Genomic DNA, 14785 nt, shown 5'->3' with positions numbered 1-14785 from the left:
GTTTAGGAGTGTGTCTAACTTTAATGGCATCCCAGTCTTAGTCCGTAGGGTTCAATGTTGAGTTGGCCCACCCTTTGTAGCTATGACAACTTCAACTCTTCTGGGAAGGACGTCCATAAGGTTTAGCAGTGCATTTAGGGGAATGTTTTGACCATTCGTCCAGAAGCCCATTTGTGAGGTCAGGCATAGACCCCAAAGAGTCTATTTATAGAACATTTGCATAGCTACACTATATTGCCAAAAGTATTAAGACACCTGCCTTTACATGCACATGAACTTTAATGGCATCCCAGTCTTAGTCTGCAGAGTTCAATATTGAGTTGGCCCACCCTCTGCAGCTATAACAGCTTCAACTCTTCTGGGAAGGCCGTCCACGAGGTTTAGGAGTGTGTCAATGGGAATGTTTGACCATTCGTCCAGAAGCCCATTTGTGAGGTCAGGCACTGATGTTCGACGAGAAGGCCTGGCTTGCAGTCTTCGCTCTAATTCAACCCAAAAGGTGTTCTATCGGGTCGAGGTCAGGACTATGTGCAGGCCAGTCAAGTTCCTCCACCCCAAACACGCTCATCCATGTCTTTATGGACCTTGCTTTGTGCACTGGTCCGCAGTCATGTTGCAGCAGGAAAGGGCCATCCCCAAAACTGTTCCCACAAAGTTGTATTTTGAGTTGTTGGAGTTGGAGAATGAAAGTTGGGAGCATGAAATTGTGCAAAATGTCTTGGTATGCTGACATATTAAGATTTCCCTTCACAGGAACTAAGGGGCCAAGCCCAACCCCTGAAAAATAACCCCACACCATAATCCCCCCTCCACCAAATGATTTGGATCAGTGCACAAAGCAAGGTCCATAAAGACATGGATGAGCGAGCTTGGGGTGGAGGAACTTGACTGGCCTGACCTTAACCCGATAGAAGACCCTTGGGATGAATTAGAGCGGAGACTGTGAGCCAGGGCTTCTCGTCCAACATCAGTGCCTGACCTGACGAATGCGCTTCTGGAAGAATGGTTAAACATTCCCATAGACGCACTCCTAAACCTTGTGGACGGCCTTCCCAGAAGAGTTGAAGCTGTTATAGCTACAAAGGGTGGGCCAACTCAATATTGAACCCTACGGACGAAGACTGGGATGCCATTGTCTCAATACTTTTGGCAATATAGTGTAGCTATGCAAATGTTCTATAAATAGACTCTTTGGGGTCTTTACATGTAACTCTTATGTACAGATATGTTGATTACATTGTCTTTGAGTGTCACATGATTTAATGCTGTAAGCACAAACCCTATTTAGGTTGCAAGAGTCTATTCAAGCATTAGCAGCAGGCGCTTTCCAGCATCACCAGATTACAGACAATACGGAGTGGAGAAAAAAATAAAGCAGCAAAACAGATGGGTCGTGCTCCGTGTGCTGATCTCAAAGCTGCATTTTCAGTTGTGACCGGAATGTACCTTTCATGTTACTTTTCATGTTGCATGATGTAGAATAATGCACAGCTCTTCATTCTTGGGTGGTCTTTCAGTCACAATACATTTGAACACTATCATCGCCTTGAAGCAAATCTCCTCTGTTATAGGCTGATTTCTGTAATAAAAAATAGGCAGAGATTAAGGAATTATGGAACATTTACTGTAATTAAATGTGTAATTGTTAGCTCTGAGCTGTGGTCCTAGGCTCAAATCCCACCAGGGACACTATCTGAATGGAGTTGGCCTGTACTTTGTACTTGACTTCCCATCCTGTGCTTAATATGAGTTTTTTGGACATCCAGGTACTCTTATGCCGCAATCGGACTTTCCGGCAGAAAAAGTCAGACGGAATCATTTCATAGGATATTCCAATCGTGTGTGGAGTTCATCTGACTTTTTTCTTCAAAAATTCTGATGGACCTAGAAATAGAACATGTTTTAAATCTTTCCAACGGAATCAATTCCTATCAGGAAAGCCACTCGTCTGTATGCAATTCCGACAGACAAAATACGATGCAAGGGCAGCTATTTGCTACTGGCTATTGAACTTCCTTTTCTTGTCCCGTCGTACGTCATTGCGTTCAAAACGAACGGACTTTGGTGTGATCGTGTGTAGGCAAGTCCGTTCGGTCAGAGCTCCGTCGGAAAGACCGTCAGAATTTATTCATACGGAAAGTCCGGTCGTGTGTACGCGGCATTAGATGGGCCCCGTCTTTTTATATATATATATATATATATATATATATATATATATATATATATATATATATATATATATATATATATATATATATATATATATATATATATATATATACTCCTTTAGGCGTAGATGGGCCCCATCTTTTTATCCTTTTTCTGTATATATTCCCTTTTAGGAGTCATTGGGCAGCTGGTTGAAGAATGTGAACTTAAAGCCTAACTCCAGGAAACTTGAAAACTCTTCTTTGCAAAAGTTAACAGCTCATTTAGGTCTAGGGAGGCATATATATTTCCCTTCAGGGGGTCATTGGGCAGCTGGTTGAAGAGTACTTTTGGGTACTCTTAGATGGGCCCTGTCTTTTTATTCCTTTTCCATATATATATTCCCCTTTAGGGATCATTGGGCAGCTGGTTGAAGAGTACCAGTGGGTGCTCGTAGAAGGGCCATGTCTTTGTATACCTTTTCTGTGTATATTTCCCTTTAGGGGTCATTGGGCACTTGGGCAGCTGGTTGAAGAGTACCAGTGGCTACTCTTGGATGGGCCTCATCCTTTTAACCCTTTTCTGTGTTTATTCCCCTTTAGGGGTCATTGGGCAGCTGGTTGAAGATTACCAGTGGGTACTCTTAGATGGGCCCTGTCTTTTTATTCCTTTTCCATATATATATTCCCCTTTAGGGATCATTGGGCAGCTGATTGAAGATTGCCAGTGAGTACTTTTGGATGGGCCTTATCTTTTTATCCCTTTTCTGTGTATATTCCCCTTTAGGGGTCATTGGGCAGCTGGTTGAAGAGTACCAGTGGGTACTATTAGATGGGCCCCATCTTTGTATCCCTTTTCTATGTATATTTCCCTTTAGGGATCATTAGACATCTGGTTGAAGAATGTGAACTTAAAGCCCACGCCAGGAAGCTTGAGAATTCTCCCTTGTAAGAGTTAACAGCTCATTTAGGTCTAGGGGGCATATATATTTACCTTTAAGGGATTAATGGGGCAGCTGGCTGAAGAGTACCAGTGGGTACTCTTTGGTGGGCCCCGTCTTTTTATCCTTTTTCTGTCTATATTCCCTTTTACAAGTCATTGTGCAGCTGGTTGAAGAGTACTAGTGGGTACTCTTAGATGGGCCCCATCATTTTATCCTTTTGCCATATGTATATTCCCCTTTAGGGATCATTGGGCAGCTGGTTGAAGAGTACCGTTAGGTATTCTTAGATGAGCCCCATCTTTTTATCCTTTTTCCATATATATTGCCCTTTAGGAGTTTTTGGGCAGCTGGTTGAGGAGTACCCGTAGGTACCATAAGCTGAGCCCCATTTTTATATCCCTTTTCCATCTATATTGCCTTTTAGGGGTTATTGGGCAGCTGGTTGAAGCCCCACTCCCGGAAGCTTGAAAATTTTCTCTTGCAAGGGTTACCAGCTCATTTAGGTCTAGGGAACATTAAAAGAAAGTTCACTTGCCCTATTCTCTGCTTCTCTGCACTGCTGGACCAGTTCCCATTACATCTTCTCCCCTATGCTCATGCAGTCTAAGGTCCTTTGGTAATGAAAACCAATGTATGAACCACAGCTCTGTACTGGACATGATGATGCTGAAGGACAGTTCACCGCCAGGGCATGGATGAGCAGAGTATCTGTATCTTGCCCACTTGTGATAATGTCAAAGGATCACTACGTAGATATGTCCAAAAGTTGTGGCCACCTGATCATCACACCTTTATGAGCTTGGACACCCCATTCAAAAAACATAGACATTCATATAGAGTTGGCCTTCCTTCAACAACCTCCACTTTTCCCAAGAAGGCTTTCCTCAGGACTATGAAGTGTGTGAAGGAATTTGTGTGCATTCAGTCAAAAGAACATTTGTGAAGTCAGGTACTGATGTTGGGGGAGAAGATCTGACTTGCAATTGGCATTCCAATGCATCTCAAATCTTCAGTATGGTTGAGGTCCAAAGGTCTTCAGTAGGGTTAAGGTCCAAAGGTCTTCAGTGGGATTGGGGTCCAAAGGTGTTCAATAGTGTTGGGATTTTAGTATTAATAGGACCCATCACTGGAAACGTCTGAACTCTGGTCCTGCTCCAATTACATTTGGTCATGTATTAGGTGTGATGGTCAGGGTAAACAAATGTTGACTATAGTGTGTAGCTCCACCTTTTTCAATGATAGTTCTACTATTTAAAAAATATGTGATAAAAGAGAAATGGTGAATATAATACGGTTTTACTTCATGCGTACCCCAGATACGCGTAGCGATGTCATATATACAGGATCAATATTCAGGTTTCCTTTCCTTGCGGTAGCCTCTGTTTTACTGCAGGCCTGCAAAAATGGATTGAAATAAATCAGAACATGGACCCATGGGGACATGGACAGCATTAAAAGGTTAATAGAGGTTTTAACCTTTCCCTACTTACTAACTAAATATGTTTGCCACTCACAAGCCTATAATACTGGATCACTCTTCAGGAAGACTGAGTGCCAAAGGCTAGGAAGGAGCTCATTTATGCCCCAAACGACCAATGAATCCAAGAAGAAAAGCCAATGGTTTGCTTTTAAAATTCAACCCAGGTAACTTTATTGACCTGGACACAGACACAGACCTAGAATCCCCACCTGGGATGTCCTCATTTGACATATTTCACCCACAGGACTGGCCTTAACATTCATGTTCAATTTTAATGGAATGTTGCCAGGCGCCAGTTTTTATACCTGGATTAATTGACTGAAACATACCAAATTGTATTTACCTATTGCAGGTGACACTTTAAGCACTTAGAATTGGGTTAAACATATAAAAGGACATTGATGAGTTTGTAGTAGAGGAGGTTGTTGGAAACTTTATTACTTTTTATCTAGACCAGAGTTTCTCAACTAGAGTTCCTCCAGAGGTTGCTAGAGGTTCCTTGAGCAATGAGCAGTGTCTGCCTCTCAGATAAGTTCCCACTGACACTACTTGTCTTTTTAGCTATCTGTAAGGAGCATTCTTCCCACTAACCTTGACACTAAGTTGTAGATATAGTTATTTTGGCAGGGGTTCCCTGAGACCAGGAAAATTATTTCAAAGGTCCCTATGTGTTGAAAAGGTTGAGAAAGGTTGATCTAGACCAGGGATCCCCAAACATTCTAAACAAAGGGTCAGTTTACTGTTCTTCAAACTTCAGGGATTCAGACTGTGGCCAGAGGGAGTAGAAAATGTCATTATTGATGTCAGTGGAAGGAATAGTGCCCCATCATTGGTGTCAGTGGGAGGAATAGTGTCTCATTATTGATATCAGTGGGAGGAATAGTGTCCATCGTTGGTGTCAGTGGGAGGAATAGTGTCCCATCATTGGTGTCAGCGGGAGGAATAGTGTCCATCATTGGTGTCAGTGGGAGGAATAGTGTCCCTTCATTGGTATCAGTGGGGGGAATAGTGTCCCACTATTGGTGTCAGTGGAAGGAACTATGCCCCGCTGTTGCTGACAGTGGGGGGAATAATGGCCCCTGTGGGCCAGGTGAAAGCAAGCAAAGCAATCCTGCCCCCGGGCCAAAGTTTGGAGACCACTGATGTTGACAAATACATTTTGTAAGACATTGCAGACCCACTTGCCTTTGATTGATCAATATCCCAATAAACATGTTCAGTTTGCTGGGGGTCCTCATTTGTAGAGGTTAATTTTTTCTTCCTCTTCCTCTCAAAAAAAGCACAAAAAAATGAATGAAGAAACTTAATAACCTTAAATATTCAAGTCAAAATAGCATTTAAAGGTAAGGTGTTGTGGTTCTCTGTACATATTATTTCCATTTTTTTGAGTCGCACCTAATAAAAAATGATTAAACACAATCTTTTTTTTTTTTTATCAAGTAAATCTAAAATATTGCATAATAATATTTTTATTATTATTATTATCTTTTTTTATTATGGCTAGTGTGTGGTCACCTGGGACAACAAAATATGATGTGCAGAACCATCCCCTGGTTTGCCAGGGACTCATTATCTCATTCAGTGATGTGATCTCAGTCAGTGAATCTGTTATTTTTTAATTATGATACACTGTTGTAAACTCTGTCTTATTGCTTCTCTTACAATGTATTGTAATAAAAATGTAATAATAGAATAAAAAATAAAAAAAGATGATAAAGGCTTACCAAATGTAATTGTGTTTCTTCCACAAATAGCAAATGCATGCAATGATTGCAAGTAGGGAGAGACAAGTGAAAACAGCAATGATGATGATTTTCCATTTGCTTTCTGTAATAAAGAACAAAGTTTTATTAATTTCTAGAAAAATACAGGATATACAGTGGGAAGAACTAGCAAAGCATCTTCTCCCCAGATTGATGATAGCAAAGGCCTCTTCCCCCACAACCGTGGCCCGGTGTTTATGGGGGGTGGGGGGGCTTACTGGAACCTGTGACAAGCTCACAATGGCAGCCCAATAATATAAAGAAACACAAAATATTTTTTCCTAGTTACAGTGGGGAGAACAAGTATTTGATACACTGCTGATTTTGCAGGTTTTCCAACTTACAAAGCATGTAGAGGTCTGTAATTTTTATCATAGGTACTCTTCAACTGTGAGAGACAGAATCAAAAGCAAAAATCCAGAAATCACATTGTATGATTTTTAAGTAATTAATTTGCAATTACAATTCCAATAAGCCCCCCATATGTGGACCCCCAGAAACACTGGGCCACGGTTGTGGGGGAAGAGGCCTTTGCTCCCATCAACCTGGGGAGAAGATGCTTTGTTAGAGGGGTTGCCCCTTGGAAAGGAACCCCACCATGTTGAGGGCATGTGGCCTTGCATAGTCCAGGAAGGGGATTGGTATGCTAACATGCTAATCACCTCCCTTGGCCTGTATTCTCAGATAAGGTTTTTTTTTATGGCATTTCGGTTGGAGACCTCATTCTTTTCTCTTGGTTTTTGCATGGTGTTCCCTTCTAAAATCTATTGTATACCAGACCCTATGGGCCTTGTATAGAATTTGAGGAGGAGCCTCATGCCTGCCTTTTCTTTCTGTTTTTTTCTTTCCACATAAGGTTCCCATTGTAATTTAAACCAGACCTGAAGGGCCCCACACAGTCCCTGGCTCCTTTGCTTACATGGCCAGAGATTCTCACGGACCCCCACAAATACCGGGCCATGGTTGTAGGGGAAGTGGCCTTTGCTCTCATCAATATGGGGAGAAGATGCTTTGCTAGGAGGGTTGCCCCTTGGAATGGAACCCCGACACATTGAGGGTGTGAGGCTGTGCATGGTTCAGCAAGAGGATTGGCATGCTAATCACCCCCTTTCATGGCATGTATGCTCAAATAAGGAATTTTTATCTTGGCATTTGGGGGGGGGGGGCTTTTACCTCATTGTATTCTCTTGATTTTTGCATGAGGTTCCCTTCCTTCTAAAATCGATACCAGACTTGTAAAAAAGTTAATGGGGAACCTCATGCCTGCTTTTTCTTTCTCTTTTTTGCATAGGGTTCCCATTATATTTTAAACTAGACCTGAAGGACCCACACAGTCTCCTTTGCTTACATGGTCAGGGATTCTCAGCCATGTGAGTGATTGGGGCCAGTGGTGGGAACCTTCAGGGTCCTGGTGCAAATAACAATAAAGCCCCCCCCTAACCTTTCCATTGGTCTTGGGGCCCTTTCCATAAATTCCAGGGCCCTTTCCATCAGTCCCAGGGCCTTTCCCTCCAGTCCTGGGTTACTTCCATCAGTCCCAGAGCCCTTCTCTCAGAGCACAGGGGCCCTTCACTCCGAGCCTGGGGCCCTTCCGACTGATCCTGGGGCCCTCAAAACACATTGATATCAATGGTTGCCATCCTAATCAATGCGACTCAAGTGGCAGCATAAAAAAAAGGTTCCTGCACTACTTTTCTGTTACTTTGGTGCTATTTGAGTCCCATAGACAATGCAATGTCAATGCACAAGTGGCAAGCAAGTTTCACCACTTTGGGGTCACAGCAGTGTGATCCTGGCCCCTCCCCATGGGGGCAGAATGCCAGGGTCCAGTTGCAAGTGCAATCTTTGCGACCCTTGTAGTTCCGTCACTGCTGGAGACTAATCTACAGTACAGATCTATACATTAAATTCAGTTATTAAAATATATCCACATGCAATCCTTAACATTTCATATAAGCTGTAACATGTTAATGTGATATGTTTTGCAGCTTTCATGTTCATCCTGCCAGGAAGGTCCTTGTTCAGCCCCTTCCTGTTATGGGTTAACAACGGGCAGCCAACTGTGCCCTTGCGCAGGGCCGGGACAAGGGGTGGGCAGGGGGGATGGCTGCCTTGGGCACTGTAGGGGGTGCCCACAAAGAGATTGGGCAGAGCGGATTTGGTTGAGAAAGGGAATTTGGGGGTGGCAGGGGGTAAGAATTGTTCTAGGAGGGCAAATTTGGAGGAGGTGTGCTATGAGTGGTGATTTGGGGGGATTTGTGTTAGGAATGGTACTTTGTTTTTTTTTTGTTGGGAAGGAGGATGGGTATGAGGATTTGTGCTAGGACGGGGGATTTGGGTTTTTGTTTTGGTAGAAGGGAAATTTTTTTTTTTTGGGGGGGGGGGGGGGTGCTAGTATGGATGATTGGAGTATTTGTGCTAGGGGGGAAATTTGTGGGGGTCATTTGTGCTAAGATGGGAGATTGGGGGAGGGGAATTTTTGCTGGAAGGGGGAATTTGGAGTGTGCGGATGGGGGGGATTTGTGCTTGGGGGGAATTTTGAAAGGTAGAGGATTTGTGCTAGGAGGGGAGGAGGGGGAAGAGTATTTTTTGGAGGGGTTTGGGCTAAGGGCATATGTTGAGAGAGAGGATTTTAGCTAGGTGCTTAGGGAGTGATCATGCAGATTAGTGCTCGACTTTTATATGGGGGGTGGGGATTTTTGCTGACATATAATGCTCATACATCTAAGGGGGGGGGGGTGCAATTGCAATTTGGCAAGTTCACCCTGGGTTCTAGTTGACCTTGTCCCGACGCTGCCCTTGGGTTGTCACATGAGCCACTACAAGTGGTCTTGCTGACGCACATTGTACAGGCATGCCCCACCGTTGTCACCATCATGAAGCTGATCCAGAGCAAAGAAAAGAATTGCAGCCAAGTACATCTAGACATGAAGTGGCTACAAGAGCCTGCAGGAGATCCTTTTAAGCTCACCATTCTGACAGAAGTCCAGCGGTATGACGGTTCTGGAGATGCTGGCAACTGGATGTGAGACCGTACAGGTCCAGCTGGAGTTGGTGTCTGGGTCGGCAACCTGTATGGTTGAGGTCTTCATGACAGTATTGGTCACGGAATCGTTCCAAGAGATTGACACGTCTTTTTTATCAACGGCGCATATTAAAGTCACATTACAGATTTCGCTGTAATGTGTGACGTTGTGATAAATCCTGATGTCACCATCCAACAGTTTACCTGCATAAAAACAAATAAAAAAGATCCACCAAAGAATGAGATGTTCCAGATATGGAATCCAGAATTATTCTCTCGTTTTCACTATTGGGAAAGTCATGGGGCCAAGGACCACCGAGATAGGACCGGTTGGAGGGCCAAACCACGCATCAGCAAGAGTTTCATGAGGATAATCCCCGGGGGGCCAAAGATTAAGGCTGGACAGGACCTCTTTTTGGAAAGCAAACACCCTCAAGGAGATCTAACGTTTGTCACAATTTAATGGAGATGAAGAAAAATCGGGGTAAAAACATGGCGCTTGGTAATGGTGCACTAGATACAGAGCATGCTGGTCATACACAGAGGAAGGGGCACGAGGAGGGGATAATGTACAGGTCACATACACTGGAAGGGTGGAGAGAAAGGGGTTAATGGATGGATGTGCAGATCAAGGAAGGTCTACCGGGGGTGCTTCTGGTACGGCACTGGAACCTCCATCAGGTACGAGTTCCGGCTGTAAACAATATAAGTATTGGAAGTGGGGGGGGGTGATAAAGCACCCCTAAAAATTCTGCAGGCCCCAAACAGCGGCAGCCAAAAAAACATATTTTACATTTAAATGCAGTAAAATAATGGGATTTATTGTTGCTTCTGAGGTATTTATCTTTGCTGACAGGAGATTCATTGATGCTGCTGAGGGATTTATTGTTGCCAGTGAGAATTTTTTCATTCGGTTAGGTGATTTATTGTTGCTGTTGGTGGATTTATCGATGCTGATGGGAGATTTATTGTTGCAGCTGGGGGGATTTATCGATGCTGATGGGAGATTTATTGTTATAGCTGGGGGATTTAACAATGCCACTAGGGGATTTATTGTTCCTGATGGGGGGTTTATCAATGCTGCTGTAGGGGATTTATCAATGCTACTGGGGGATTCATTGTTGCTGATGGGGAATTTATCGATGCTGCTGAGGGATTTATCGATGCTGCTGAGGGATTTATTGTCGCTGATGGGGCATTTATTGTTGCTGATTGGGGATTTATCAATGCTGCTAGGGGGTTTGTTGTTGCTGATGGGGAATTTATTGGTGCCGCTGGGGGATTTATTGTTACTGATGGGGAATTTATCAATGCTCTTAGGGTATTTGTTGTTGCTAATGGGGGATGTATTGATGCCACGGGGGGATTTTTTATTGTTGCAGCTGGGGGATTTATCAATGCTACTAGGGAATTTATTGTTGCAGCTGGAGGGTCTGTCAATGCTGCTGGGGGCCTTATTGTTGCTGCTGATTTTTTGGTGTTGTGGGCAAGTAATTTATTTATGGTGCTGGGAGATTTATTGTGAATTCTGGAGGATTTATTATTCCTGGCAAAGGAACTGAATATTACAATAGGAGGATCTATTCTTTTAATGGTGGTGGTGCTGAGAGGTGGGTAGGGGTGGAGAGAGACAAGTATGATTGGGGGAGGGGGGGGGGTGGGCTTGGCAGTACCTGCCACTATTCTCTGATAGAAAAAGCCCTGCAAATATGTATAATGGGTCAGATTTGCTTTTCCTTAAAATATAACATCAACAGGAAGGACAATTTATTGATTATGTCTGTGCATGCTCTTGGGGTATCTAGATTGTAGGATGGGCTCTGGGCACATCTGGGTACAATGTTCTATGGAATACTCACAATAATATATAACCATGACTACACTCTGAATCAGGGTTTCTCAACCAGGGTTCCATGAAACTCTAAGGTTCCACCCTGCTAAGGGTTTCTTGAGCCATTAGCAATGTCTCCTTCTCAGATAAGTTCCCACTGACACCCTTGATCTTTTTAGCTATCTGTAGGTAATTTATGCTGATGACTATCCCACTAGAGCACCATGAGTTGTAGATATAGTCATTATTAATAGGAGTTCCCTGAGACCAGAAAGTTATTTCAAGGGTTCCTTGGTGTTGAAAAGGTTGAGAAAGGATGGTGGGTCTTCAAACTTTCTAACCAAAGGGCCAATTTACTGTCCTCAAGACTTTAGGGGGGCCGGACTGTGGCCGTTGGGGGTACAAAATGTCCTAGCATCAATTGTGATCCATGGTTGTTTTTTATTGGGAGGAATTATGCCCTATCATTGGTGTCATTGGGCCCCATCGTTGGTGTTATTGGGAGGAATTGGGCCCCATCATTGGTGTCATTGGGCCCCATCGTTGGTGTTATTGGGAGGAACTGTGCCCCATCGTTGGTGTCATTGGGCCCCATCGTTGGTGTTATTGAGAGGAATTCTGCCCCATCATTGGTGTCATTGGGCCCCATCATTGGTGTTATTGGGAGGAATTATGCCCCATTATTGGTGTCATTGGGCCCCATCATTGGTGTTATTGGGAGGAATTGTGCCCCATCATTGGTGTGCTTGGGCCCCATCGTTGGTGTTATTGGGAGGAATTCTGCCCCATCATTGGTGTCATTGGGCCCCATCGTTGGTGTTATTGGGAGGTATTATGCCCCATCATTGGTGTCATTGGGCCCCATCGTTGGTGTTATTGGGAGTAATTATGCCCCATCATTGGTGCCATTGGGCCCCATCATTGTTGTTATTGGGAGGAACTGTGCCCCAACATTGGTGTCATTGGGCCCCATCGTTGGTGACATTGGGAGGAATTGTGCCCCATCATTGGTGTCATTGGGCCCCATCATTGGTTTTAGTGGGAGGAATTTTGCCCCACCATTGGTGTCATTGGGCCCCATCATTGGTTTTAGTGGGAGGAACTGTGCCTCATCATTGGTGTCATTGGGCCCCATCTTGTTGTTATTGGGAGGAATTATGCCCCATCATTGGTGTCATTGGGCCCCATCATTGGTGACATTGGGAGGAATTGTGCCCCATCATTGGTGTCATTGGGCCCCATCTTTGGTGTTATTGGGAGGAACTGTGCCCCATCATTGGTGTCATTGGGCCCCTTCGTTGGTGTTATTGGGAGGAATTGTGCCCCACCACTGGTGTCACTGGGTTCTACTGTTAGTGTTATTGGGAGGAATTGTGCCCCATCATTGGCGTCATTGGGCCCCACTGTTGGTGTTATTGGGAGGAATTGTGCCCCATCATTGGTGTCATTAGGCCCCCACTGTTGGTGTCCGTGGGAAGAACTGTGCTCCATCGTTGATGTCACTGGTGGGAATTGTGCCCTTCATTGTTGTCAGTGAATAAAATATCACCCCAAGGGCCTGATAAAAGCAAGCAAAGGGCCATAGCCGACCCCCGGGCTGCAGTTTGGAGACCACTGGTCTAAAGGGTCAGCTCCCATACACTCATTCTGTAGAGCTACAGAGAAATAAGACGCAATGACTTACTGTATATGGTGAGGTTGTAGATCTGATTGCACTCTTCATCCTTATCTAAACGTATGTTGGCTGCAAACTCTCCTTGGTCATCTCTGGTCAACTTTGTGATGTTCAGTGATCCGTTTGTTCCATTGTAGAGTCTGTTTTTGAACTGACGAGGCTTCACCTCCACAGATTCATGAGGCTTGGTCAAGGCAATGAGGGTATTCCTGAGGACCCAAGAAATTTCTGTCACTCCAGGCTGGTCCACTCGTAGAAGAACGTCTCCTGATTCCTGGCCGACCACGTGTTTCATTTCTCCACAGGGATCAGCAGTACACAACACATCTGAGAATGAGTGGAAGAATTAACGTGATTGATAGATAGATCAAATTTACAAAGAAATTCAAACTTACATCTGTAGAGAGACGGCAGTAGAAGCAGCCAGCAGTACAGAGACATTTCCGATGCTTTGTGGCACCTACTTCTTCATTTATTATTTTTGTACAGATAAGTTGTGTGCTTCCCTTTAACTCTTTAGAACTTGGACAATAAACTGAATATAATGGAAATCACCAGATGGAAGCATGCTCAGTCATCTAAGGGGTGTGAGACATTACCCAACAGAGGCCTGCTGAGCTGAAGATCAAAGGAAGCTAGTATAAAGACATGTCTGGTGACTTCTACTTCTACTAGCTTCATTAATAAAAAAAAATATATATATATATATATATATATATATATATATATATATATATATATATATATATTTTAGGATTTATTTGTAACTACCTAACTGGAATATATAGGGGATAATAAAACTGGAGAGGGCAAAATCTGGTGCAGCTCTGCATGGTAGCCAACTTCAGCTTGTTCAATCAAAGCGGAGGTTCACACAAAAATTGAACCTCCACTTTTCGGATCCCCCCCCCCCCCTCCGGTGTCACATTTGGCACCACTTTTCAGGGGGGGGGGGAGGGGGGTCCAGATACCTGTATAATATAATACAGGTATTTGTACCCACTTCCGGGCATAGAAGTGGGCAATAGAAGTCTGGGAAACACACGGGTCCCAGAGACAGCAGGGACCATCCGTATTGCGCAGCACGACTGACGCATGCGCAGTAGGGAACCGGGAATTGAAGCCACAAGACTTCACTTCCTGATTCCTTTACCGAAGATGGTGGCGGTAGCACCCAAGAGCTATAGGCTCTTATTCAGTGGTAACTTTCTCACTACTTATGATAACTAAGTAATATATAACGTGCATATATCTATCTATCTATCTATCTATCTATCTATCTATCTATCTATCTATCTATCTATCTATCTATCTATATACACTGTATTTATTGGCGTATAACATGCACCTTTTCATCCTGAAAATCGGGTGCAAATTGTGTGTATGGTATACGCCAATACTTCAACTTTAGCTGCCTCGGAGGGGACAGGGAGGGGGCGGGACGAGCGCTGTCAGATTACATACAGTGAGAATCTCCTGTTTACTCTATGGTGAGGCTGCTGCATTAATGCCAATTGTGAGGCTGCTGCGTTGATGGCAATGGTGAGGCTGCAGATGGGCATTGATCGGGCTGCATTGATGGAAATGGTGAGGCTGCAGATGGGCACTGACCCTTATTTTGCTTCAAAATTGCTTATTTAAAATGTATTTTTTCCCCTCTTAAAATTAATGTGTGTGTTATACACTGATAAATATGGTATACATATATAAATAGATAGATATAGCTAAGACCCACTTTTTGTTGCCACTTTGACTGCTGTTAGTAAAACAACTAACTACCAAAACTAATAAAATAGCATTACTGTAGACAAAAAGTAAATAAAATATATGCTATAAATTAAACCTTTAAATTCAAATTAAGATTTTAAATAATTTCAATTTCCAAATTTTTCCTCCTTCCAAATATTGATACTTGTGTGT

At 43.6% G+C, this 14785-nt stretch overlaps 1 protein-coding gene across 1 annotated transcript; it reads right to left on the bottom strand.

Moving 5' to 3' along the window:
• Positions 1-1114: 1114 nt before the first annotated feature.
• On the bottom strand, positions 1115-13413 carry LOC143942768 (SLAM family member 9-like). The gene is made up of 7 exons (XM_077464160.1): positions 13261-13413; positions 12875-13192; positions 9306-9563; positions 6296-6398; positions 5757-5838; positions 4403-4486; positions 1115-1579 (listed from the first exon to the last, which is right to left on the bottom strand). Exons 1-7 carry the CDS (start codon positions 13304-13306, stop codon positions 1514-1516), a joined length of 957 nt encoding a protein of 318 aa, XP_077320286.1. The 5' UTR covers positions 13307-13413; the 3' UTR covers positions 1115-1513.
• Between the last annotated feature and the right edge of the window lie 1372 nt (positions 13414-14785).

The sequence above is a fragment of the Lithobates pipiens genome, unplaced genomic scaffold (genome assembly GCF_037356315.1).
Source record: "Lithobates pipiens isolate NorthernLeopardFrog02 unplaced genomic scaffold, aLitPip1_a1.2 Scaffold_30, whole genome shotgun sequence".
NCBI lineage: Eukaryota > Metazoa > Chordata > Amphibia > Anura > Ranidae > Lithobates > Lithobates pipiens.
This window is presented reverse-complemented; position numbering and strand designations above follow the sequence as displayed.